We start from the raw sequence: 27,909 nt of genomic DNA, 5'->3' as shown, positions 1-27,909 counted from the left end.
TATCTTTCAGAATTGATTAATAATTGGACCCAATCTATGGGGAAGACAGGGGGGGATACCTTCTCCCACTCTTTCACCTCCCCTTTTCCCTTTTGGTTGGTTACAACAGTTTTTGAGAATTTTGAATACCCTTGGAATGTTCAGGCCGGTATATTCCTATTGCTAGGTCTCCTGAATGCTTTCCCACTCCTGTTCAGGGTTAGCAAAAATCTTTTCAAGAGTACCACCCAGGGATCTTCCCCAAGGCTGAATGGTCAGGGCTGGCATGGCATGTGGGAGAGTATGGGCGGGTATCTAGAGACCTTTTCACCCCCAATGGTTTGGAGCTTCACTCCTGAACAATTGCAAGACCCTCATAAAATGATGGAATATTTGAAAGGAAAATGCTGTGGGGATTCTAAGGAGACACAACTTCCTGCCCTGTGCTGGGCCCTGGCCACAATCTATCAAACACTGCTTGATAGTAGACAGCACCATCCAGAGGGAGAGAGGAGACCCACAGGCACTGCAGCTACCCAAACCCCCGCAACAGGCACTGTAGTCGAGCCAAAAGATCAACCCACACCAGTATCAGTTGCCCCTATACACAAAAAGAAATACACAAGGAAATCGGTTTGCTTAGTGAAAGATGAGGATGAACCGGGGCCATCACGAGAACAAGAAGAAGAGCCAGAACCAGAAGTGATCACCCGATCCCTGTCCCTGAGTGAGCTGCGAGATATGCGGAAAGATTTCAGCTGCCTTCCAGGGGAGCACATTATTACCTGGCTCCTCCGCTGCTGGGATAATGGGGCCAGTAGCCTGGAACTGGAGGGCAGGGAGGCCAAGCAGCTAGGATCCTTGTCTAGGGAAAGGGGGCATTGACAAGGCAATTGGGAAGACGGCACAGGCCCTCAGCCTCTGGAGGCGCCTCCTGTCAAGTGTGAGGGAAAGGTATCCTTTCAGCGAAGATGTCGTATGTCGGCCAGGCAAGTGGACCACCATGGAGAGAGGTATTCAATATCTGAGGGAATTAGCTGTGCGGGAGATGGTTTATTATGATCCAGACAATGCACAGTTGCCCACAGACCCCGATGAAGTCCAGTGTACCCGACCCATGTGGTGAAAATTTGTGCGAAGTGCACCATCATTGTACGTCAACTCACTGGCACTAATGGACTGGAAGAGTGAAGAGGCACCCACGGTGGACGAAGTGGCTGGCCGACTCCGGCAATATGAAGAGAGCCTTTCTTCCTCCCTCGTCTCGGCTGTGGAGAAACTGTCCCAGGATGTCCGGCAACTCAAAGAGGATATATCTTACTCCCCACCTGTACAGACCCGCATTTCAGCTGTTAGGAGTAAGCGTTTTTCTGCTCCAGAGAGGGGATATAGAGCATACACACCACGAGGTATCCTGTGGTTTTTCCTGCGTGACCACGGAGAAGACATGAGGAAATGGGATGGGAAGCCCACCTCAACCCTGCAGGCACGCGTACATGAGCTACAAGGCAAGACAGCTGTAAAAAGGGACTCCTCCAGAAAGAATGCTGCTCCGGTTTCCACCGGGCAGCCCCCCAGACCAAGTGAAAGGCCAGATTGCACTTCTGATCCTCTTGAAGGGACTTCTAAGTCCTTTTTGCAAGAGGTGAGTAGTGACTATGACAAGCAGGATTAGAGGGGCCCTGCCTCCAGCCAGGTGGAGGAAAGGGACAACAGAGTATTGGACTGCGTGGCCTGGCACATCGAACCCACAGGAGTACAAAGCCCTAGTGGACACTGGTGCACAGTGTACCCTAATGCCATCGAACTATGAAGGGGTGGAACCGATATCTATTTCTGGTGTGACGGGGGGATCCAAACAGTTGACTCTGTTGGAGGCTGAAGTAAGTCTAACTGGGAATGAGTGGCAAAAGCACCCCATTGAGACTGCGCCGGAGGCTCCGTGCATCCTGGGCATAGACTACCTTCGGAAAGGGTATTTCAAAGACCCAAAAGGTTACAGGTGGGGTTTTGGAATAGCTGCCTTGGAAGCGGAGGAAATTGAACCATTGTCTAGTTTGCCTGGTCTCTTGGAGGACCCTTCTGTTGTAGGGTTGCTGAAGGTTGAAGAGCAACAGGTGCCGATTGCTACTACAACTGTGCACCGGCGGCAATACCGCACCAACAGAGACTCCCTGGTTCCCATCCACAAGCTAATTCATCAACTGGAGGGTCAGGGAGTGATCAGCAGAACCCACTCACCCTTTAACAGTCCCATATGGCCAGTGCGGAACTCCAATGGAGAGTGGAGGCTGACGGTAGACTATCGTGGCCTGAATGAAGTCACACCGCTGATGAGTGCTGCCATAGCGGATATGCTGGAACTTCAATATGAACTGGAGTCAAAGGCAGCCAAATGGTATGCCACAACTGATATAGCTAATGCATTGTTCTCGATCCCTTTGGCGGCAGAGGGCAGGCCGCAGTTTGCCTTCACTTGGAGGGGCGTCCAGTACACCTGGAATCGACTGCCCCAGGGGTGGAAACACAGCCCCACCATTTGCCATGGCCTGATCCAGACTGCACTGGAAAAGGGTGAAGCCCCAGAGCACCTGCAATACATTGAGGACATCATTGTATGGGGCAGCACAGCAGAGGAAGTTTCTTAGAAAGGGAAGAAAATAATCCAAATCCTGCTGCAGGCTGGCTTTGCCATAAAACGAAGTAAGGTGAAGGGGCCTGCACAGGAAATCCAGTTTTTAGGAATAAGGTGGCATGATGGGCGGCGTCAGATCCCTATGGATATTATCAACAAAATAGCAGCCATGTCCCCACCAACCAACAAAAAGGAGACACAGACCTTCTTAGGCCTTGTGGGTTTCTGGCGAATGCACATTCCAAATTACAGTCTGATAGTAAGCCCTCTCTACCATGTAACCCGGAAGAAGAATGATTTCAAATGGGGCCCTGAGCAACGACAAGCTTTTGAACAAATTAAACAGGAAAGAGTTCATGCCATAGCTCTTGGGCCAGTCCGGGCAGGGCCAGATGTAAAAAATGTGCTGTACACCGCAGCCGGGGAGAATGGCCCTACCTGGAGTCTCTGGCAGAAAGCACCAGGGGAGACTCGAGGTCGACCCCTGGGGTTTTGGAGTCGGGGATACAGAGGATCTGAAGCCCGCTACACTCCAACGGAAAAGGAGATATTGGCAGCCTAGGAAGGGGTTCGAGCTGCTTCAGAGGTGATTGGCACTGAAGCACAGCTCCTCTTGGCACCCCGACTGCCAGTGCTGGGCTGGATGTTCAAAGAGAGGGCTCCTTCTACACATCATGCAACCGATGCTGCGTGGACTAAGTGGGTTGCACTGATCACACAACGGGCTAGAATAGGAAGGCGCAATTGTCCAGGGATTCTGGAAGTGATCACAGACTGGCCAGAAGGGAAAGATTTCGGAATGTCGCCAGAGGAGGAGGTGACACGTGCTGAAGAAGCCCCACCATATAATAAACTACCAGAAGATGAGAAGCCATATGCCCTCTTCACTGATGGGTCCTGTCGCATCGTGGGAAAGCATCAAAGGTGGAAGACCGCTGTATGGAGTCCTATACGGCAAGTTGCAGAAGCTGCTGAAGGAGAAGGTGAATCGAGCCAGTTTGCAGAGGTGAAAGCCATCCAGCTGGCTTTAGATATTGCTGAAAGAGACAAGTGGCCAACGCTGTACCTCTATACCGACTCATGGATGGTGGCCAATGCCCTGTGGGGGGTGGTTACAGCAATGGAAGCAGAGCAACTGGCAGGGCAGAGGCAAACCCATCTGGGCTGCCCCATTTTTGCAAGATATTGCTGCCCGGCTAGAGAAGCTGGTTGTAAAGGTACGTCATGTAGATGCCCACGTACCCAAGAGTCGGGCCACTGAGGAACATCAGAACAACCAGCAGGTGGATCAGGCTGCCAAGATTGAAGTGGCTCAGGTGGATCTGGACTGGCAACATAAGGATGAATTATTCATAGCTCGGTGGGCCCATGACACCTCAGGTCATCAAGGAAGAGATGCGACATATGGATAGGCCCATGATCGAGGGGTGGACTTGAGCATGGACGCCATCTCACAGGTCATCCATCAGTGTGAAACGTGCACCGCAATCAAGCAAGCCAAGCGGGTAAACCTCTGTGGTATGGAGGCCGATGGCTGAAATATAAATATGGGGAAGCATGGCAAATCGACTACATCACGCTCCCCCAAACCCACCAAGGCAAGCGTTATGTTCTTACAATGGTGGAAGCAACCACTGGGTGGCTGGAAACATATCCTGTGCCCCATGCCACTGCCGGGAACACTATTCTGGGTCTTGAAAAGCAAGTCCTGTGGTGACATGGCACCCCAGGGAGAATTGAGTCAGACAACGGGACTCATTTCCAGAACAACCTCATAGACACCTGGGCCAAAGAGCATGGCATTGAGTGGGTGAATCACATCCCCTATCATGCACCAGCCTCTGGGAAAGTTGAAAGGTACAATGGACTGCTAAAGACTACCCTGAGAGCAATGGGTGGTGGGACCCTCAAACACTGGGACACACATTTAGCAAAGGCCACCTGGTTAGTTAACTCTAGGGGATCTGCCAATCGAGCTGGCCCTGCCCAATCAAAATTCCCACGCCCAGTAGAAGGGGATAAAGTTCCTGTAGTGTGCATGAAAAATGTGTTGGGTAGACCAGTTTGGGTTATCCCTGCTTCAGGCAAAGGCAAGCCCATCTGCGGGATTGCTTTTGCTCAGGGACCAGGGTGCACTTGGTGGGTGATGAGAAAGGATGGGGAAGTCTGATGTGTACCCCAAGGGGATCTGATTTTGGGTGAAAATAGCCAATAAATTACATTGCATGATGTTAATAGCGATATACTGTATCAATGGTATGACCATAAGAATCACCCAAAACTAATGAAGGATGGACTTTGATGAAACTGAACAAAGTGCCATGAGGATGGAACTAGAACTGACTTCAACTGGTGCCAGAAACTTTATCGAAAAATCACATCTTTGACATCCAGACTGTGAGCATGGACCATACCAGATACACCGGCTGTGAAAACTCTGGATGCAGCGTGCAACCATCCAGCAGCATGCACCATTGCCCCTGCTCTGAGAGACTGTAATGGCAGATGGAACCCAAAGCCATGGACTAAATGCACTCGACAGACATTTTAGAGCAATAGCCCATAGAGTAAGGCAATGAGATCTGTAAAATAATCTGGGCATGACGTAGATGGTATGGAATAAGGGGTGGGTAATGTCCTGGTTCTGGCAAGGATAGAGTTAATTTCACAAGGAGCCAGGACAGGTGAGCCAAGCTGGCCAGGGGCTATTCCATACCATGTGACGTCATGCTCACCTTAAAAGGGGGCTAGTCGGGCAGGGGCAGAGTTCGGCATGTCGGAGTGGCTCCGGGATGGGTCAAGCATCCGGTCACTCAGATGGGTAAATCGTTCTTTGTTATCTCCCATTGTGAATATCTGTTATCAGCACTGTTGTTGATTGTTTCCCTCTCCCTTGCTGTCCCAGTAAACTGCCCTTATCCCAACCCTCGAGGCTTTGCCATTGTTTTTCCGTTCTCCTCCCCATCCTGCCGGGGGAGGGGTGAGCAAGCAGCACGTGGCACTTAGCTGCTAGCTGGGGCTAAACCACGTCAGTCCTTTTTGGCGCCCAACATGGGGCTCGAGGGGTTGTGATAACGACAAGTCTGACCCAAGTGTGTTAAAACAAAGTTGTTATAAGCATTTATGATGTTATTGAAACAGTCACTGGTCATAATGATGTTCTGTTTGGTTACATGGCTCTGGTTTGTAAACCCGTGTTTACTCTATGCAATCCCTGCGGTCCTGTTTATCACCTCTGGGAGAGGGGTTCGTGTTCTCATGTTGGTGTATTGTGTGATAATGACTTATGATAAGATATCATTGACAGTCATGGGTCTGAGCTGGTATGTGTATGTAGCATTTCGGTCAGGCCCGTACCTCGGTCAATATCTTTCAGAATTGATTAATAATTGGACCCAATCTATGGGGAAGACAGGGGGGGATACCTTCTCCCACTCTTTCACCTCCCCTTTTCCCTTTTGGTTGGTTACAACAGTTTTTGAGAATTTTGAATACCCTTGGAATGTTCAGGCCGGTATATTCCTATTGCTAGGTCTCCTGAATGCTTTCCCACTCCTGTTCAGGGTTAGCAAAAATCTTTTCAAGAGTACCACCCAGGGATCTTCCCCAAGGCTGAATGGTCAGGGCTGGCATGGCATGTGGGAGAGTATGGGCGGGTATCTAGAGACCTTTTCACCCCCAATGGTTTGGAGCTTCACTCCTGAACAATTGCAAGACCCTCATAAAATGATGGAATATTTGAAAGGAAAATGCTGTGGGGATTCTAAGGAGACACAACTTCCTGCCCTGTGCTGGGCCCTGGCCACAATCTATCAAACACTGCTTGATAGTAGACAGCACCATCCAGAGGGAGAGAGGAGACCCACAGGCACTGCAGCTACCCAAACCCCCGCAACAGGCACTGTAGTCGAGCCAAAAGATCAACCCACACCAGTATCAGTTGCCCCTATACACAAAAAGAAATACACAAGGAAATCGGTTTGCTTAGTGAAAGATGAGGATGAACCGGGGCCATCACGAGAACAAGAAGAAGAGCCAGAACCAGAAGTGATCACCCGATCCCTGTCCCTGAGTGAGCTGCGAGATATGCGGAAAGATTTCAGCTGCCTTCCAGGGGAGCACATTATTACCTGGCTGCTCCGCTGCTGGGATAATGGGGCCAGTAGCCTGGAACTGGAGGGCAGGGAGGCCAAGCAGCTAGGATCCTTGTCTAGGGAAAGGGGGCATTGACAAGGCAATTGGGAAGACGGCACAGGCCCTCAGCCTCTGGAGGCGCCTCCTGTCAAGTGTGAGGGAAAGGTATCCTTTCAGCGAAGATGTCGTATGTCGGCCAGGCAAGTGGACCACCATGGAGAGAGGTATTCAATATCTGAGGGAATTAGCTGTGCGGGAGATGGTTTATTATGATCCAGACAATGCACAGTTGCCCACAGACCCCGATGAAGTCCAGTGTACCCGACCCATGTGGTGAAAATTTGTGCGAAGTGCACCATCATTGTACGTCAACTCACTGGCACTAATGGACTGGAAGAGTGAAGAGGCACCCACGGTGGACGAAGTGGCTGGCCGACTCCGGCAATATGAAGAGAGCCTTTCTTCCTCCCTCGTCTCGGCTGTGGAGAAACTGTCCCAGGATGTCCGGCAACTCAAAGAGGATATATCTTACTCCCCACCTGTACAGACCCGCATTTCAGCTGTTAGGAGTAAGCGTTTTTCTGCTCCAGAGAGGGGATATAGAGCATACACACCACGAGGTATCCTGTGGTTTTTCCTGCGTGACCACGGAGAAGACATGAGGAAATGGGATGGGAAGCCCACCTCAACCCTGCAGGCACGCGTACATGAGCTACAAGGCAAGACAGCTGTAAAAAGGGACTCCTCCAGAAAGAATGCTGCTCCGGTTTCCACCGGGCAGCCCCCCAGACCAAGTGAAAGGCCAGATTGCACTTCTGATCCTCTTGAAGGGACTTCTAAGTCCTTTTTGCAAGAGGTGAGTAGTGACTATGACAAGCAGGATTAGAGGGGCCCTGCCTCCAGCCAGGTGGAGGAAAGGGACAACAGAGTATTGGACTGCGTGGCCTGGCACATCGAACCCACAGGAGTACAAAGCCCTAGTGGACACTGGTGCACAGTGTACCCTAATGCCATCGAACTATGAAGGGGTGGAACCGATATCTATTTCTGGTGTGACGGGGGGATCCAAACAGTTGACTCTGTTGGAGGCTGAAGTAAGTCTAACTGGGAATGAGTGGCAAAAGCACCCCATTGAGACTGCGCCGGAGGCTCCGTGCATCCTGGGCATAGACTACCTTCGGAAAGGGTATTTCAAAGACCCAAAAGGTTACAGGTGGGGTTTTGGAATAGCTGCCTTGGAAGCGGAGGAAATTGAACCATTGTCTAGTTTGCCTGGTCTCTTGGAGGACCCTTCTGTTGTAGGGTTGCTGAAGGTTGAAGAGCAACAGGTGCCGATTGCTACTACAACTGTGCACCGGCGGCAATACCGCACCAACAGAGACTCCCTGGTTCCCATCCACAAGCTAATTCATCAACTGGAGGGTCAGGGAGTGATCAGCAGAACCCACTCACCCTTTAACAGTCCCATATGGCCAGTGCGGAACTCCAATGGAGAGTGGAGGCTGACGGTAGACTATCGTGGCCTGAATGAAGTCACACCGCTGATGAGTGCTGCCATAGCGGATATGCTGGAACTTCAATATGAACTGGAGTCAAAGGCAGCCAAATGGTATGCCACAACTGATATAGCTAATGCATTGTTCTCGATCCCTTTGGCGGCAGAGGGCAGGCCGCAGTTTGCCTTCACTTGGAGGGGCGTCCAGTACACCTGGAATCGACTGCCCCAGGGGTGGAAACACAGCCCCACCATTTGCCATGGCCTGATCCAGACTGCACTGGAAAAGGGTGAAGCCCCAGAGCACCTGCAATACATTGAGGACATCATTGTATGGGGCAGCACAGCAGAGGAAGTTTCTTAGAAAGGGAAGAAAATAATCCAAATCCTGCTGCAGGCTGGCTTTGCCATAAAACGAAGTAAGGTGAAGGGGCCTGCACAGGAAATCCAGTTTTTAGGAATAAGGTGGCATGATGGGCGGCGTCAGATCCCTATGGATATTATCAACAAAATAGCAGCCATGTCCCCACCAACCAACAAAAAGGAGACACAGACCTTCTTAGGCCTTGTGGGTTTCTGGCGAATGCACATTCCAAATTACAGTCTGATAGTAAGCCCTCTCTACCATGTAACCCGGAAGAAGAATGATTTCAAATGGGGCCCTGAGCAACGACAAGCTTTTGAACAAATTAAACAGGAAAGAGTTCATGCCATAGCTCTTGGGCCAGTCCGGGCAGGGCCAGATGTAAAAAATGTGCTGTACACCGCAGCCGGGGAGAATGGCCCTACCTGGAGTCTCTGGCAGAAAGCACCAGGGGAGACTCGAGGTCGACCCCTGGGGTTTTGGAGTCGGGGATACAGAGGATCTGAAGCCCGCTACACTCCAACGGAAAAGGAGATATTGGCAGCCTAGGAAGGGGTTCGAGCTGCTTCAGAGGTGATTGGCACTGAAGCACAGCTCCTCTTGGCACCCCGACTGCCAGTGCTGGGCTGGATGTTCAAAGAGAGGGCTCCTTCTACACATCATGCAACCGATGCTGCGTGGACTAAGTGGGTTGCACTGATCACACAACGGGCTAGAATAGGAAGGCGCAATTGTCCAGGGATTCTGGAAGTGATCACAGACTGGCCAGAAGGGAAAGATTTCGGAATGTCGCCAGAGGAGGAGGTGACACGTGCTGAAGAAGCCCCACCATATAATAAACTACCAGAAGATGAGAAGCCATATGCCCTCTTCACTGATGGGTCCTGTCGCATCGTGGGAAAGCATCAAAGGTGGAAGACCGCTGTATGGAGTCCTATACGGCAAGTTGCAGAAGCTGCTGAAGGAGAAGGTGAATCGAGCCAGTTTGCAGAGGTGAAAGCCATCCAGCTGGCTTTAGATATTGCTGAAAGAGACAAGTGGCCAACGCTGTACCTCTATACCGACTCATGGATGGTGGCCAATGCCCTGTGGGGGGTGGTTACAGCAATGGAAGCAGAGCAACTGGCAGGGCAGAGGCAAACCCATCTGGGCTGCCCCATTTTTGCAAGATATTGCTGCCCGGCTAGAGAAGCTGGTTGTAAAGGTACGTCATGTAGATGCCCACGTACCCAAGAGTCGGGCCACTGAGGAACATCAGAACAACCAGCAGGTGGATCAGGCTGCCAAGATTGAAGTGGCTCAGGTGGATCTGGACTGGCAACATAAGGATGAATTATTCATAGCTCGGTGGGCCCATGACACCTCAGGTCATCAAGGAAGAGATGCGACATATGGATAGGCCCATGATCGAGGGGTGGACTTGAGCATGGACGCCATCTCACAGGTCATCCATCAGTGTGAAACGTGCACCGCAATCAAGCAAGCCAAGCGGGTAAACCTCTGTGGTATGGAGGCCGATGGCTGAAATATAAATATGGGGAAGCATGGCAAATCGACTACATCACGCTCCCCCAAACCCACCAAGGCAAGCGTTATGTTCTTACAATGGTGGAAGCAACCACTGGGTGGCTGGAAACATATCCTGTGCCCCATGCCACTGCCGGGAACACTATTCTGGGTCTTGAAAAGCAAGTCCTGTGGTGACATGGCACCCCAGGGAGAATTGAGTCAGACAACGGGACTCATTTCCAGAACAACCTCATAGACACCTGGGCCAAAGAGCATGGCATTGAGTGGGTGAATCACATCCCCTATCATGCACCAGCCTCTGGGAAAGTTGAAAGGTACAATGGACTGCTAAAGACTACCCTGAGAGCAATGGGTGGTGGGACCCTCAAACACTGGGACACACATTTAGCAAAGGCCACCTGGTTAGTTAACTCTAGGGGATCTGCCAATCGAGCTGGCCCTGCCCAATCAAAATTCCCACGCCCAGTAGAAGGGGATAAAGTTCCTGTAGTGTGCATGAAAAATGTGTTGGGTAGACCAGTTTGGGTTATCCCTGCTTCAGGCAAAGGCAAGCCCATCTGCGGGATTGCTTTTGCTCAGGGACCAGGGTGCACTTGGTGGGTGATGAGAAAGGATGGGGAAGTCTGATGTGTACCCCAAGGGGATCTGATTTTGGGTGAAAATAGCCAATAAATTACATTGCATGATGTTAATAGCGATATACTGTATCAATGGTATGACCATAAGAATCACCCAAAACTAATGAAGGATGGACTTTGATGAAACTGAACAAAGTGCCATGAGGATGGAACTAGAACTGACTTCAACTGGTGCCAGAAACTTTATCGAAAAATCACATCTTTGACATCCAGACTGTGAGCATGGACCATACCAGATACACTGGCTGTGAAAACTCTGGATGCAGCGTGCAACCATCCAGCAGCATGCACCATTGCCCCTGCTCTGAGAGACTGTAATGGCAGATGGAACCCAAAGCCATGGACTAAATGCACTCGACAGACATTTTAGAGCAATAGCCCATAGAGTAAGGCAATGAGATCTGTAAAATAATCTGGGCATGACGTAGATGGTATGGAATAAGGGGTGGGTAATGTCCTGGTTCTGGCAAGGATAGAGTTAATTTCACAAGGAGCCAGGACAGGTGAGCCAAGCTGGCCAGGGGCTATTCCATACCATGTGACGTCATGCTCACCTTAAAAGGGGGCTAGTCGGGCAGGGGCAGAGTTCGGCATGTCGGAGTGGCTCCGGGATGGGTCAAGCATCCGGTCACTCAGATGGGTAAATCGTTCTTTGTTATCTCCCATTGTGAATATCTGTTATCAGCACTGTTGTTGATTGTTTCCCTCCCCCTTGCTGTCCCAGTAAACTGCCCTTATCCCAACCCTCGAGGCTTTGCCATTGTTTTTCCGTTCTCCTCCCCATCCCGCCGGGGGAGGGGTGAGTGAGCGGCGCGTGGCACTTAGCTACCGGCTGGGGCTAAACCACGTCAACAAAGAAAAATATGTACAGAAATAGAATCATAGAATGGTTTGGGTTGGAAGGGACCTCAAAGATCATCCAGTTCCAACCCCCATGCCATGGGCAGGGACACCCTCCACTAGACCACGTTGCCCAAAGCCTCATCCAACCGGGCCTTAAACACTTCCAGGGATGGGGCCTCCACAACCTCTCTGGGCAACCTGTTCCAGTGCCTCACCACCCTCACAGTGAAGAATTTCTTCCTAACATCTAATCTAAATGGACCCTCCTTCATCTTAAACCCATTACCCCTTGTCCTGTCACTACGTGCCTTTGTAAAAAGTCCCTCTCCAGCTTTCTCATACTCCCCCTATAGGTAGTGGAAGGCTGCTATAAGGTCTCCCCGGAGCCTTCTTTTCTCCAGGCTGAACAATCCCAACTCTCTCAGCCTGTCCTCATAAGAGAGGTGCTCCAGCACTCTGATCATCTTTGTGGCCCTCCTCTGGACTCTCTCCAACAGCTCCATGTCTTTCTTGTACTGGGCCCCCCAGAGCTGGATGCAATACTCCAGGTGGGGTCTCTCAAGAGCGGAGTAGAGAGGCCAAAATCACCTCCCTCGGCCTGCTGGTCACACCTCTTTTGATGCAGCCCAGGACGTGGTTGGTTTTCTGGGCTGCAAGCGCATATTGCTGGGTCATGTTGAGCTTCCCATCAATCAATACCCCCAAGTCCTTCTCCTCAGGGCTGCTGTCAATCCATTCTCTGCCCAGCCTATAGTTGTGCTTGGGATTGTGCCAACCCGTGTGCAGGACCTTGCCCTTGGCCTTGTTGAACTTCATGTGGTTCACATGGAAATGCTGAAAGCAACAGCCATGCCAGCCATGCATTGGATCTTTTAGATATCTTCCAGAATACAAGCCATGTTCATGAAGATTGTCATTTGTTTTCACCAAGGACTTTCTATTCTGTCTCTAGAAATGGCTCTATTGTCATCTACCTCTTCTAATTAAAAAGCTATGTTCTATATTGGTTCATACCAGAAAAAGTAGATTAAGCAGAAAAACTCATTAGAGGCGGGGGGAGAAAAAGAGAAACACAAAGTGCATAAAGTCTAGTTATATTTGGATCCTGTGAATTAGCATTAAACCAAATGTGGGAATAATTTGCAGGTCTGCGCTAACATTCACGGAGTTTTTCAGCAAAAGGCACATTTCTCATATGCAAAATTCCACATACTGATACTTCAGTCTGAATGTCATATATGCTCATAGTCAAGGGCACCTTTCCTCCTCCTCTTCCCCCTCTAGTGCCATCTTCTCTTCTCATGCCAAGTACTTTAATCAAGATATGTCCACAGGACATGCACATGTGTACACACATGTATCTGCATTGCATCAAGAGGCCAGAAATAAGTCTGCTGGGGCTGTAGATTCTAAAGAATTCAAGAGAAAGAAATAATGTCTCACACATTTAGTTCTGGGAATTTAACACTGAGAATTTTCAAAGGAAAATCCTAGCTACTTAGTAGTTTCTAGATATGCTAGACAAGGACATTAAAAGAGGCTATGTTGTCTCCCATTTTGCGTCAATTGATTTCAGTCCACCAGGAAACCTTTCAACACCTGGCAGATGAATCTACGTTCTAGTCCATCCAGCCGCAGCAGCCAGTCAGGTCAATTTAGCTCAACTCAGTATCATCTCCCATTTCAGGTAAATCAGACCCTGCAATGCATAAGACCACCAAAACAGGTTATGCGTTAGTGTCATTAAACGCAGCACACATTGGGTCCGCAGCAGGTCTCCTCCATGGCTCTAACCCGCTGGCAGCTGCAATCAGAGAGTATTGCACCCTCCATATAGCCAGCAGAGAGAAAGGCGCTCGGTAGGCAATGATGGAAGAAAGGAACTAAGAAAGGTAGAATTTGTTTCTTCCTCCTGACATTCACCTTTGCTTGCAGTTTTCCCAATCCAAATCAGTCCTCCATGAGGAAACCCTGCTCTTTTCTTCTTAGCTGCCTGCTGCTGAGCACCCCAGCACCCCATCCCACTAAGAAAACTCCAGACTTCAATAGGCTTCACATCACATCAGAAACACTTGAGCTCTGTCCCCATCCACAGAGGAAGAGGATCTCTTCAACTATCAGGTGAAATCTTCCACCAGCTGTCCCAGGACTATATACAGGAATCAAAGTTGCATACAAAAACCAAATGGGATGGCCTTATTGTTACACCATTTTTCCACCATTTCCAAATACATATAAGCTAACTGAAAATAATATCCTGCAAAATGCTACAAACCTAAGCTTGTAATGTCTCTTTTGCATAGCCTATGAAAAGAGTTTTATCTGTGTGAAAACCAGCTATTTGTTAACTTTTTCTCTTTCAGTAGCCACATTTTTTCTGAATTTCCTTCCTGTAGTCCTAGAAGTAGAGTTTGTATTTTTGAAGGAAAAGAAAGATTTCATTAACCTCAGATATCTGAAAAAAAATTCAAGGAAGCAAAATCTTGTGTCTGTTCAGCTTGGAAGCATTACTATTTTGTTCAATAGAGGCATATGCATTTTATATAATTCTTATGTGTTGTCTGTAATTGATGTTCTGTTTTCCTGCACTTGAATAACAGTACGTTTTTAAAGGTTCAAGGAAAAAAAAAGGCTTTATGTGAAGCTCCCAAAATTATTCCATGTGGCATGAAAGACCAGCAAGTGGTTAATATTTCCCCACAAAACCTTTTCCTTTAGCAGCACTGTTGTCATCTTGATAGGTATCTTGTCAAAAAACATGTTTATTTTTCCTTTCTCACAATATCTTAGTAAGAACTTTATGTTAAAAGACTATTACCGCAGTTTGGGACCTTCATATCCAGCAAGGCTGTCTTCTTGGTGTTGTCATCTATGCAATATAAATCCTGAGTTTCTCTGTGGAACTTGGTCTCTTGAAATGTCTTGATCCACATAATTTCACAGGAACACTTGAATGGATTGTCCACCAATATCCTACAGCAAAAATCAAACGATTTCTTAAGAACATATAATGCATATAGAAAAAAGTTTCAAAGCACTCGTGGGTAAAACTAAAAGTTAAACTCTACTTTAAAAAGATATGGATCAAAGACCTCAGTGCAGTGCAAACTGTAAGTAGACAGGGTTTCTCTGTAGAAAATGAAGTCCTATCTGCACTAAGAACCCATCCTGCCACAGATCAGAGAGATCACACAGGGTGCTCAATTCCTATCTCCAGTTCACTGGTATAAATCAGGAGTGCCTGGAGAATTGGGCTTTCCACTAAGATCCATTTTATTTCATGGCAGCTAAACACATCAGAAATTCTTCTCTTGTATGATAGACTCTGCTCAGCTATCTCAGAAAGACCACTCCAGAAAAGGTTTATTGCTGTTAAGTAGATAAATTCTTTATAGAGCCAAATAGTCATGTATTATAGGCAAATTCTAACTCTAATCATAAAAAAGGATTTTACACAACCTTAAAGATTCATCATGTATATCACTCTGGAAAAATCTCATAGTAAAAGCCCTAAGTAATGTCATGAAGAAACACTAACTGAAAAAATGGCCCTGAAACAGAAATGTATAGTATAATCTAGCTATATAGTATGCTGTATGAAATTTAAATCACTGATTAGCAAATTTACCCAATTCTAATTTTAAAATTTAATTAAACCACACACAAATGTAATAAAATAAAACCCAAGTGAAATATGAACAGAAACATCCCAATACCTAGCTAACGAATGACCCAGTATCTCATTTTTTCTCCTAAAAGCATAGATGAGGGCCAATAAAGCCTGTGTGTGTGACTTCTTGAGGCATCTCATTATAAGAACAATTATTCTTACCAAAATTTCACAAATGCTTTTGATGTACAGAAACTAAATTCAAGTTGCTCATAAAATCTATACTCATAAATGCTTGAGGCTCCCTCCTGAGGATATGAGTGTGCAAATAGTCAGGAAATACTCAGCTTCTTAGAGATGCAACCTATTCCCCTGCTGGACTTTCACAGCACTACTGCATGGACAAGAACTTCTCGACCCACCGGGCCTCAAGTGTCACAGGGGGGAGGGGGGAGTTACAGTCAGTACATAACAGTTCCTTTCTGCTACTCCTTCCTCCTCACAGTTTTCCCCTGCATGGGTCCTTTCCATGGGCTGCAGTCCTTCAGGAAAAAAAAAAATATCTGCTCCAGCATGGCTTCTCCACAGGCTGCAGTTCCTTCAGGAAGCATTCAGCTGCTCCGATGTGGAGTCCTCCATGGGCTGCAGTGTGAATAACTGCTCTGGCATGGTCTCTTCCATGGGCTGCAGGCAAATACCTGCTCCTTGCCATGTACACCCAATATAGCAAGACAGAATATGAACATTAGGATTCAGTGGGTCAAAACCTACAATGGGCATTTTCCAAACAGCAAGATTTACTTTTGATTTTCTGTTTCATCAATAACTTCCCTTTAAGGGAGAGATCTCGCTTGAAATATGGCTGAGCAATCTTTTTCTTCCATTGTTTTAAACTGTGTTAACCCTACCTGAGGAGCCAGGCACATCATAGGCAGGATGCTGGATAGAGCTATGATGGCCCTCCACATACTCTTGAGTGAAAGAAAATCTGACTTAGTAGAAGGAAATTACAGGACTTTATCTTGATTGCTGTAATTTTACATCTGCAGCTAGTTTGTTCTAAAAAAGGAAGCCCTTCAAAGTGATATCTCCTTCTCTGCAGTATCTGGAGAATTTTTCCTACCTCACCCTAGTCTGAACTTTTCATCCATTTATGTTTTCCTTTAAAAGTGTGCTACCAACAGGACACTTGCTTGTCAGATTTAGAACAAGCTCCTCAGAAGCTATTTATAGCATCATTCTCCTCTTAGATTCCCCCTCCAATACTCTTCCTTCCCTCCTATCAACAGAATTGCTCAACTGATTCTGTTTTTATCTCTACTTTTCCACCCTTCAGACTCAGCTCCTCCCTCTTCTTTCCCTTCCCTCACTTCTATTTATCCCACTTTATTGCAATCTTTGTTTGCATAACTTTCCTAACTTTCATTTGTTTTTTTCATTTCTACTGTCCCACTCCTTCCCAAGCCCCTATCTCAGTTTTCTATCCTATCTCTCTCTTAACTTGGGCCCCATATTACACATTGCCTCTGTACCTCAAATATTAATTGGTTCAATCATCTTCACAACATCCCATGTCTAGCTCACTCCCAGTAACCATTTCCTCTGCTTCTACTCCCATGACACTGAATGTCCATTGTTTAATTCCAATATTAACAATATAAATGTATTTGCACCTACTTTGCATCAGCCAGATGTTTTACCAAAAGTGCTATTTCCCTACCTCATCAAATTAATTCCCATGATTCCTGTCACATGTTTGATTCTGTCATTCTCTGTCCCAAGTCTTTTTTTCTTTCCTTCTGCCCAGGAGCAAACCAACTTCTTCAAAAAGATCAGCAGTTTCTTACATCATCTCAGTGAATGGGTATATAGAGATTTGACTTTGTTCTCCTTCAAAAATCTAATAAGCACCCACTTCACCCACAACCTAAAATAAACTGTTCACCTGAGATGGAGAGGTTCAAGAATGGCCTGATCTGTACTTCAGAATAAATCTTTTAAAGACAACAGACTAATTTCAAGAAAGCACCAACAGAACTGAGAGCAGAATATGCCTTTAAAAATGCTGTCACTTGCTTTTTTTTAAACATCTCCCAAGCTAAAGCATATTCACTCTTACATTTCTGCAGTCCAAGGGGCAAAGACAACTACAAAATATAGAAGTTACAGCCAAGTACACACTCTTATTGGCTTCTTGGCACAGACTGGATATGGCATATGAAGAAACTGGGACTTCAGAAGCAACAAATCCATGCATGGCATATGGCAACAGGAGTGCTCTGCAACTAGCTAGTCTATCCATCAGAGTGCTCAGCGATCACCAAGTTACAAAAGAAAATTCCAGCAAACAATATTTCCTGTGCTGCAAAGAAAATTATTATATCAACTTAATTATCAACAAAAAGTCAGTGTGAAGAACCACTAATAAGAGCTTTATACAAAAGACAAATTCTGCTTGCCTTATTATCTGTGCCAATATCCCCAAACACAAAGTCATTGAAAAACTCTACCTTTTCTGTGAGCCCCAAATTTAACAAAACAAATAAGATACAACAATATCTGCCACGTAGGCATGCTACATCCTCTTTTCCACTTTTTTACATTGGAACTAGATGATCTTTAAGGTCCTTTCCAATCCAAACCATTCTATGATTCTATGATCTGTAGATAGCTGTATTTTTTACTAGCTCAAATATCTAATACAAGCACCAGTAGTTTTGTGTGAAATAATCTCATAAAAAGTATTTTAAACTTGAAGGGGAAAGGCTATTTTGATCTATAAATTTATGTTAAAACACACTTGATCTTTTCTGAAGGCCTGGAATTAAAATCTCTCTGCACTTATGTCACTGGCAACATATTTGCTGCCTTCTTCGGACCTGTACCTTCAAAAGAACAAATTTCAAAGTCCTGTTCTTTCATTGCTAGCCACAAATAAACTTTATTTTTAAAAATGACAACTTACAGATCAGACAAACCCAGATGGCGAAAAGGCTTCTTGGACAAACTTGAGAGCTTGTTTCTGGATAAATTGCTATGGGAAAACAGAAAAATTGTATTAATTAGGGCTGCTGCTTCTTACACTCCCAATACAGTTTGTGTCTCTAAAAAAAAAAAAAAAAAGAAGAGCCCAAACCAGCTCCGAAAAACTCTTATTCCTTTGACTTCAGTGGGAAAGGAATAGTGCCCAGTCTCTTTTTACAGTTCGATCGGTTTCAAGAATTTGAATCCAGCCTCTGTCTGAAGTTAAATACATTCTTTAAAATCAAACTCAACAGAGGGTCAATATTTTCACTTAAAGCACTTGTGTTACTTACAGAAAAGCGGCAGGTTTAATTGTTTCAGAAGTATTACAGGTGTTAATTATATGCTTAATTTATTGATAACTGAAATGGTTATATCCCTTTCATTGATACTTCACCAAACTCTATACTTGCATACTAGTACGCATCCACATCAGAGACTTTTAATTATGCTCAAATTACATGTGAAATATGCATCAACAGGAAAGATCAAAAGCAAGAAAGCAAAATGCCTTTATTAGGTTTTTTTATGTCAATTAAGCATTTACAGTTTCCAGTAGTAATTAAGTGAAAGGTCCTCTCCCATTATGCAGAGCAAAGAAATGCTCATCTAAATCAGGAATGCTCCTCTTCCCAAGCTTACAAAAACATTTTCTCCAAACTAAAATAATGCTGGTTTTCTATAGTCTTATCAGTCCACAAATTAAAGACAGTGAGAGCAGTAAACTGTAAAACTGACAGTAGTGTAGTGCAAATCAGCATTATGAGCCAAAATACCACGAGTTTTCTGTGGTATTATAGAGGTGCCATAGAGGCTCCATATTTTAAGTCGCATAGAATTTAAAACAGGGATTAAATCTCTTCCCCTTGTCCCCTGACTAAAAAACACAGTGCTTACACCCCCTACTTTCAGCCCTTGATCTCCGAGTACAAGATAATTTTCAGAGAAATTACAGGGATACGAGTTGCATCTTTTATAAGCATTTAGAATGGAATACTTAAGAGATTTTATTTGCTATAATTTTGTTGAATTCTTTCTGGCAAACAATGGCCTGAAGTTTGCAAGCTGACTGGTCCTAATGTGCGAGAACAAAATGGCTGAGCTACTGTTTCATTACTCAGGTTAACTGAGCTGCCCTACAGTAGATGTTGGTGGAAAAATCTCATGTGGATCCTGATGGTGAAAAATTAAAGTACAATTTGCATGTAGGACAGAAGTTATGGTTAAATAAAACCCAGTCAATATGTTAACTATGATGTTGTCATGGTTTAGCCCCAGCAGGCAGCTAAGCACCACACAGCCGCAGCCGCTTGCTCACTCCTCCCCCCAGCCCCGGCGGGATGGGAAGGAGAATCGGAAGAAAAAGGTAAAACTCATGGGTTGGGATAAGGACAGTTTACTAGAACAGCAAAGGAAGAAGAAAATAAAAACAATACTTACAAAAGAATATACAAAGCAGGTGATACATAATGCAATTTGATCACCGCCTGGAACTTGATACCCAGTCCGTCCCTGAGAAAAGACTCCTCCTCCCCAACCAGTTCCCTCCTTAAATCCAGAGCATGATGTCCAGAGCATGATGTCATGGTATCAAATATCCCTTTGGATAGTTTGGGTCAGCTATCCTTGCTGTGTCATCTCCCAGCTTCTTGTGAAAATTAACTCTATCCTAGCTGAACCCAGGACATTATCCAAACCTTATTCTATACCATCTATGGCATGCCCAGATCCTACACTTTCCAATTAATTGCCATCACTTTTCTTGTCTTTGATATATATATTTATATACACATACACACACATATATACACACACATGCAGATATCATTCCCTTAGTCTATGGGCCATCCCTCTAAAATGTCCATTGAGTTCATTTAATCCATGACTTTGGGCTCCATCTGTCATAACAGTCTCTCAGGGCAGGAGACATGGCGTGTGCTGTTGGATTGTTGCATGCTGCATCCAGAGCTCGCGGCTGGTATATCTGGTGCAGCCCAAGCCCATGGTCTGTGGGTTGAAAATGTTAATTTTGAGGAAGTTACTGGGTGCCAATTGCTGAAAGTCAGTTCTGGTTTCATCACCTCTACACCTTGCTCGGTTTCATCAAAGTTCATTCTTCATTAATCCGGGTGATTCTTACTGTAATATAATTCAGACAACATATAGCAATTGTAGTAGTGATGACATGAAATGGCAGAGTTATTTAGAAAATAACATCATACCATTTAATTTATTGGCTATTCTCACATCAGACTTCCCCATCCTTCTGCATCAACCACCAACTGCACCCAGGTCCTTGAGCAAAAGCAGTCCTGTGGATCGGTTTGCCTTTGCCTGAAGCAGGGCTAACACAGACTGTCTTCCCTAACATATACTTCATGCACACTATGGGGACTTTATCCACTTCTACAGTACGTGGAAGTTTTGATTCGGCGGTGGCATGAGGAATGGGATATGTTTCCAGCCATCCGGTGGTTGCTTCCACCATTGTAAGAACATAGTGCTTACTTGGCAGGTTTGTGGGAGTGTGATGTAATCAATCTGCCAGGCCACCTCATATTTATATTTCAGCCATCATCCTCCATACCAGAGAGGCTTTAACCGCTTGGCTTGCTTGATTGCGGTGCACGTTTCACATTGATGGATAACCTGTGAGATAGTGTCCATGGTCAAGTCCACCCCTCGATCAAGAGCCCTTCTATATGTTCCATCTCTTCCTTGATGGCCTGAGGTGGCATGGGCCCACCGAGCTATAAATAATTCACCCTTACGCTGCCAGTCCAAATCTACCTAAGCCACTTCAATCTTGGCAGCCTGATCCACCTGCTGGTTGCTTTGAAATTCCTCAGTGGCCTAAATCTTCAGTACGTGGGCATCTACATGACAGTTTTACAACGAGCTTCTCTAGCCAGGCAGCGATATCTTGCCAGAATGGGGCAGCCCAGATGGGTTAGCCTCTGTGCACAGTAAGTGTGACCCACTTACTCCACATAGCATCAGTTGCATGGTGTGTAGAAGGGGCCCTCTCTTTGAACATCCAGCCCAGCACTGGCAGTCGGGGTGCCAGGAGGAGCTGTGCTTCAGTAACAATCACTTCCGAAGCAGCTCAAACCCCTTCCTATGCTGCCAATATCTCTTTTTCAGTTGGAGTATAATGGGCCTCGGATCCTCTGTATCCCCGGCTCCAAAACCCCAGGGGTCGACCTTGAGTCTCCCCTGGTGCTTTCTGCCAGAGACTCCAGGTAGGGCCATTCTCCCCGGCTGCGATGTAGAGCACATTTTTTACATCTGGTCCTGCCCCGACTGGCCCAAGGGCCACCACATGAACTATTTCTTGTTTAATTTCTTCAAAGGCTTGTCATTGCTCAAGGTCCCATTTGAAATCATTCTTCTTCCGGGTTACGCGGTAGAGAGGGCTTACTATCAGACTGCAATTTGGAATATGCATTCTCCGGGAACCCACAACACCTAAGAAAGCTCGTTTTTCCTTTTTGATAGTCAGTGAGGACATAGCTGCTATTTTGTTGATCACATCCGTTGGGATCATACGACATCTGTCTTGCCATTTTATTCCTAAAAGCTTGATCTCCTGTGCGAGTCCCTTGACCTTACTTCATTTTATGCTGAAACCAGTTTCGGAAGAATTTGGACTATTTTCTTCCCTTTCTCAAAAACGTCTTCTGCCATGCTGCCCCATATGATGATGTCATCAATGTATTGCAGGTGTTCCAGATCTTCACCCTTTTCCAGTGCACTCTGGATCAGTCAATGGCAAACGGTGGGGCTGTGTTTCCACCCCTGGGGCAGTCGATTCCAGGTGTACTGGATGCCTCTCCAAGTGAAAGCAAACTGTGGCCTGCACTCTGCTGCCAAAGGGATCGAGAAAAATGCATTAGCTATATCAATTGTGGCATTCCATTTGGCTGCCGCCTTTGACTCCAGTTCATACTGACGTTCCAGCATGTCTGGCACAGAAGCACTCAGCAGCAGCGTGACTTCATTCGGGTCACTGTAGTCTACTGTCAGCCTCCACTCTCCATTGGACTTTTGCACTGGTCATATGGAACTACTAAAGGCTGAGCGAGTCTTACTGATCACTCCTTGGCTCTCCAGTTGATGAATTAGCTTATGGATGGGAATCAGGGAGTCTTGGTTGGTGCAGTATTGCTGCTGGTGCACCACTGTGGTAGTAAATGGCACCTGTTGTTCTTTGAACCTCAGCACCCCCATAAAGGAAGGGTCCTCCAAGAGACTGGACAAGGTAGACAGCTATTCAGTTTCATCCGTCTCCAAGGCAGCTATACCAAAAGCTCATTGGTACCCTTTTGGGTTCTTGAAATACCCTCTCCGGAGGTAGTCTATGCCTAGGATGCACGGAGCCTCTGGGCAGTCACAATGGGATGCTTTTGCCACTCATTCACAGATAGACTCACTTCAGCCTCCAGTACAGTTAACTGTTGGGATCCCCTGTCACTCCAGAAATACAGATGGGCTCTGCCCCATCATAGCTTGATGACATTAGGGTACACGGTGCACCGGTGTCCACTAGAGCCTTATACTCTTGTGGATCTAATGTGCCAGGCCATCGGATCCACGCAGTCCAATAAACCCAGTTGTCCCTTTCGTCCACCTGGCTGGAGACAGAGCCCCTCTAATCAGGGTCATCGTATTCGTTACTCACTTCTTGCAAAAAGGACTTAGAAGTCCCTTCAAGAGGATCATAAATACAATTAGGCCTTCCACTCGGTCTGGGGAGACGCCTGCTGGAAACTGGAGAAGAATTTTTCCTGGAAGAATCCCCTTTTCTTATTTTTTTTCCTTGCAATTCACGTACTCGTGCCTCTAGTGTTGAGGTAGACTTTCCATCCCATTTCCTCATGTCCTCTCTGTGGTCACACAGGTAAAACCACAGGGTACCTCGTGGTGTGTACCCTCTGTATCCTCTCTTGAGCACAGGAATGCTTACTCCTAATAGCTGAAATACTGGTCTGTACAGGTGGGGAGTAGGACATATTGTGTTTGAGTCGCAGAACCTTCCGGGACAGTTTCTCCACAGTCAAGACAAGGGAGGAAGAGAGACTTTCTTCGTATTGCTGGAGTCTTCCAGCCACTTTATCCACCGTTGGTGCCTCTTTGCCTTTCCAGTACATTACTGACAATGAGTTGGCATACAATGATGGTGCGCTCCATACAAAATTCTCAGGTTAGAATCATAGAATCATAGAATGGTTTGGGTTGGAAGGGACCTTAAACATCATCTAGTTCCAACCCCCCTGCCATGGGCAGGGACACCCTCCACTAGACCACGTTGCCCAAAGCCTCATCCAACCTGGCCTTGGACGCTTCCAGAGATGGGGCATCCACAACCTCTCTGGGCAACCTGTTCCAGTACCTCACCACCCTCACAGTAAAGAATTTCTTTCTAACATCTAATCTAAATCGACCCTCCTTCAGCTTGAACCCATTACACTTGTCAAGTCACTACACTCCCTGATAAACAGTCCCTCCCCATCTTTCCTGTAGGCTCCCTTCAGGTATTGGAAGGCCACAACTAGATCTCCCCTGAGCCTTCTTTTCTCCAGGCTGAAGAATCCCAACTCTCTCAGCCTGTCCTCATAGGAGAGGTGCTCCAGCCCTCTGATCAGCTTTGTGGCCCTCCTCTGGACTCTCTCCAACAGCTTCATGTCTCTCATGTACTGGGGCCCTAACCATCAAATGATGGGTCCCTAAGGGAAATTGTTGTCCAGCTCAAGTTGTTCTATTTCATGTGATTTTCCCTGACATCCTAAAAGGGAAAGCCCAGGCTTAAGCTCTGACTCCAGACTAAGTCAAATAGAAGGGGCTTTGAAAATCACCCCTCTCTCACTTTCTAAATACTAGAGTATCACAGTACAGATCTGAAAATGAGCCTGAAACATCTTACATAAGACCCCCAGTCATTCTATGAGATGGTATTTTTCTCTTCTTCTCTTAAGCAGATAAAAATCTTAAAACTATATTTTTTAAGAAAATCTTTTTAAAAAAAAAAAAAAGACTGACTCCAGGAAAGGGTTTTTGTTGGTAAGCTGGAGTGGACATAAGAGCCTAACAACTTCATGAGCAGGACTGAACAGGACCGAAGTCCCATTTTTCCTATGGATTTCCTCCTGGCTGGTTACATGCTTCCTTGCTTAACTGACTAAAGGTCATCTAATTCTCCATTTCTCTGTGAGGAGCCTACGGCTCGAGCCAACCCTGTATTGCCTGTGCACAGGTGAGGAAAAATCTGCAGCTAGGTCTCAAACAGCAAAGAATTTCTTTCTAACATCTAATCTAAATCGGCCCGCCTTCAGCTTAAACCCATTACCCCTTGTCCTGTCACTACACTCCCTGATAAACAGTCCCTCACCATCTTTCCTGTAGGCCCCCTTCAGAAACTGGAAGGCGGCTATAAGGTCTCCCCGGAGCCATCTTTTCTCCAGGCTGAACAATCCCAACTCTCTCAGCCTGTCCTCATAGGAGAGGTGCTCCAGCCCTCTGATCAGATTCGTGGCCCTCCTCTGGACTCGCTCCAACAGCTCCATGTCTTTCTTGTCCTGGGGTCCCCAGAGCTGGATGCAGTACTCCAGGTGGGGTCTCACGAGAGCAGAGTAGAGGGGCAGGATCACCTCCCTCGACCTGTTGGTCACGTTTCTTTTGATGCAGCCCAGGACACAGTTGGCTTTCTGGGCTGCAAGCGCACACTGCCGGCTCATGTTGAGCTTCTCATCAATCAACACCCCCAAGTCCTTCTCCTCAGGGCTGCTTTCAATCCATTCCTCGCCCAGCCTATAGTCGTGCTTGGGATTGCCCTGACCCACGTGCAGGACCTTGCACTTGGCCTTGTTGAACTTCATGCGGTTCACACGGGCCCACCTCTCCAGCCTGTCAAGGTCCCTCTGGATGGCATCCCTTCCCTCCAGCGTGTCGACCACAGCACACAGCTTGGTGTCGTCGGCAAATTTGCTGAGGGTGCACTCGATCCCGCTGTCCATGTTGCCGACAAAGATGTTGAACAGTGCCGGTCCCAGTACTGACCCCTGAGGGACGCCACTCGTTACTGATCTCCACTTGGACAACTCTTTGAGTGTTACCATCCAGCCAATTCCTTATCCACTGAGTGGTCCATCCATCGAATCCATGTCTCTCCAATTGAGAGACAGGGATGTCATGCGGGACCATGTCAAATGCCTTGCACAACTCCAGGTAGATGATGTCAGCTGCCCTTCCCTTGTCCACCAACACTGTAATCCCATCATAGAAGGCCACCAAATTTGTCAGGCATGATTTGCCCTTAGTGAAGCCGTGCTGGCTGTCACCAATCACCTCCTTATTTTCCATGTGCCTGAGCATAGTCTCCAGGAGGATCTGCTCTATGATCTTGCCAGGCACGGAGGTGAGACTGACCGGCCTGTAGTTCCCTGGGTCTTCCTTTTTTCCCTTCTTAAAAATTGGGGTTATGTTCCCCCTCTTCCAGTCAGCGGGAACTTCACTGGACTGCCAGGACTTCTCAAATATGATGGCGAGTGGCCTGGCCACTTCATCCACCAGTTCCCTCAAGACCCATGGTTACATCTCCTCAGGTCCCATGGACTTGTGCACCTTCAGGTTCCTTAGATATTCTCGAACCTGATCTTCTCCTACAGTGGGCGGTTCTGCATTCTCCCAGTCCCTGCCTTCTGTGCACACCTGGGCAGTGTGGCTCAAGCACTTGCCAGTGAAGACTGAGGCAAAGAAGTTGTTGAGGACCTCAGCCTTCTCCATATCCTGGGTAACTAGGTCTCTTGTTTCATTCCAGAGGGGGCCCACATTTTCCCTCATCCTCCTTTTATCACTAACATACCTATAGAAGCTTTTCTTGTTGTCCTTGACGTCCCTGGCCAGACTAATTTCTATCAGGGCTTTGGCTTTCCTAACCTGATCCCTGGCTGCTCGGACAGTTTCTCTGTATTCCTCCCAGGCTACCTGCCCTTGCTTCCACCCTCTGTAGGCTTCCTTTTTTTGTTTGACTTTGCCCAGGAGCTCCTTGTTCATCCATGGGGGCCTCTTGGTGTTTTTGCCTGACTTCCTCTTTGTAGGGATGCATTGCTCCTGAGCTTGGAGGAGGTGACCCTTGAATATTAGCCAGCTGTCTTGGGCCCCTCTTCCCTCCAGGGCTTTGTCACGTGGTATTCTACCAAGCAGATCCCTGAAGAGGACAAAGTCTGCTCTCCTGAAGTCCACGGTAGTGAGCTTGCTTTCTAATACCTAGAGCTGTAAGTATACAATGTATACGAATCTATGATTCAGCGATGCAATTATACACAGCCTGGTACATAACAATAACTATTTTTTAATGTTTTAAGAAATACACACTTGCTGTGAAATTTATTTCTGTATTTAAAGGTATTGACAGAATACCATGCATGTGTATTAATCAGGTCTTTTAAAATTACTTTTAGCAGCAGATGATCTTATAAATTACAGCACTACTAAACTAGGACTGTTTAATAGCTGTGTCTGTTGACTAATTTGAATCTGAGGTCAATAAGAATAGCAGAATTAGATGAGCAAGGCTATTAATTACATTTAAGTGGTATCTATTGGAGCATTTGTCTTTCTATTGTTTATATTTTATTCAAGTCTTGTCATCATACATAACTCTAGGAAGATATTTGGGTTACAGAGGTTTGGCTGAGAAAAGGTAATGACAAAGAAAAGGGTTAAGGAAATGTGTGTTAATAGGTTCCTTATAATTCTATATTCTTATATGATTCATAAAATGAATGCTATATTCTTATAATAAAGCTTCTTAACTACATTAAAAGACTTCTCATGTAAGAAAAAGAAAACTGTAATAGTATCACTAGCAAAATTAAAGCTCATACAGTTGCATTAGTCTTCAGAAAAGTGGCTGGAGCTTCTGTTTTCTTTATGAAATAATGACAAATTAATGTTTTAAAATAAAATGTAAGACTTCTCAAGGATCTATACTCAGAAGTCACTCTGGGAAAGCAAAATTATTTTAGCTTTTAATAGTTTTCACTATCACAACCACAACAGCATTTGTATTTCATTCCCATTGCAGTCAACAGGAGTTTTATTGCTGATGACAAGAAACAATGATTTACCAGGGTTTTCAGAAACATTTTAACATGCATCAAGACTTTCCAGTGAAAACAAACAAAAGCATTTTTTGCAGGGATAATAGATCAGTCTAGGCAAAAAAATGTCTCCATACTAACTGCTTTGTCACATATATATAGAGAAGGTGGTGCCACTTACTATTTTCAGTCTTATCTGGGCTTATCCTGCGTCTGCTATGATTACTAATTCCTCAGCAAAGAAACCATAGTATCAGACTGGAGAAGCTCCTAGTTCATAACCTTCTTCTGAATCAGTATTGCATGTACCATCAATGTAACAGATTTCAGTCAGCTTGTTTCTAACAAGCAGTTTCATGAACTAGAGTTCTAAAAAAGCCTGCATGCCAACAGATATGTATTCCATTCCTGGTCTAAGGCCAGACAAGAAATATCTAAATAATGTACCTCTGTCTGATAAGTAGGTTGTGATTGTTAAAACCTGAAGTTTAACTGATATATTACTAGTTCAGTCAGTAAACCATGAAGAACTATTTGGACTTGCCAAAAGAAATGG

General features: G+C 46.1%; 1 protein-coding gene across 4 annotated transcripts in view; it reads right to left on the bottom strand.

Annotated features, from left to right (window-relative positions):
- The window catches only part of LOC104642870 (BDNF/NT-3 growth factors receptor-like), a 281,490-nt gene that overhangs the window by 218,393 nt on the left and 35,188 nt on the right, over nucleotides 1-27,909 (bottom strand). For all 4 annotated transcript variants that reach the window (XM_075738918.1, XM_075738915.1, XM_075738916.1 and 1 more), the window contains 2 exons: nucleotides 18,194-18,262; nucleotides 14,437-14,591 (listed from right to left, as the gene is read on the bottom strand). In XM_075738918.1, the coding sequence (XP_075595033.1) occupies nucleotides 14,437-14,591; nucleotides 18,194-18,262 (224 nt within the window). The remainder of the gene's footprint in view (nucleotides 1-14,436; nucleotides 14,592-18,193; nucleotides 18,263-27,909) is intronic.

The sequence above is a fragment of the Balearica regulorum genome, chromosome W, assembly GCF_011004875.1.
Source record: "Balearica regulorum gibbericeps isolate bBalReg1 chromosome W, bBalReg1.pri, whole genome shotgun sequence".
Taxonomy (NCBI): domain Eukaryota; kingdom Metazoa; phylum Chordata; class Aves; order Gruiformes; family Gruidae; genus Balearica; species Balearica regulorum.
The sequence above is the reverse complement of the archived record's forward strand: the minus strand, read 5'-3'. Positions and strand labels throughout refer to the sequence as shown.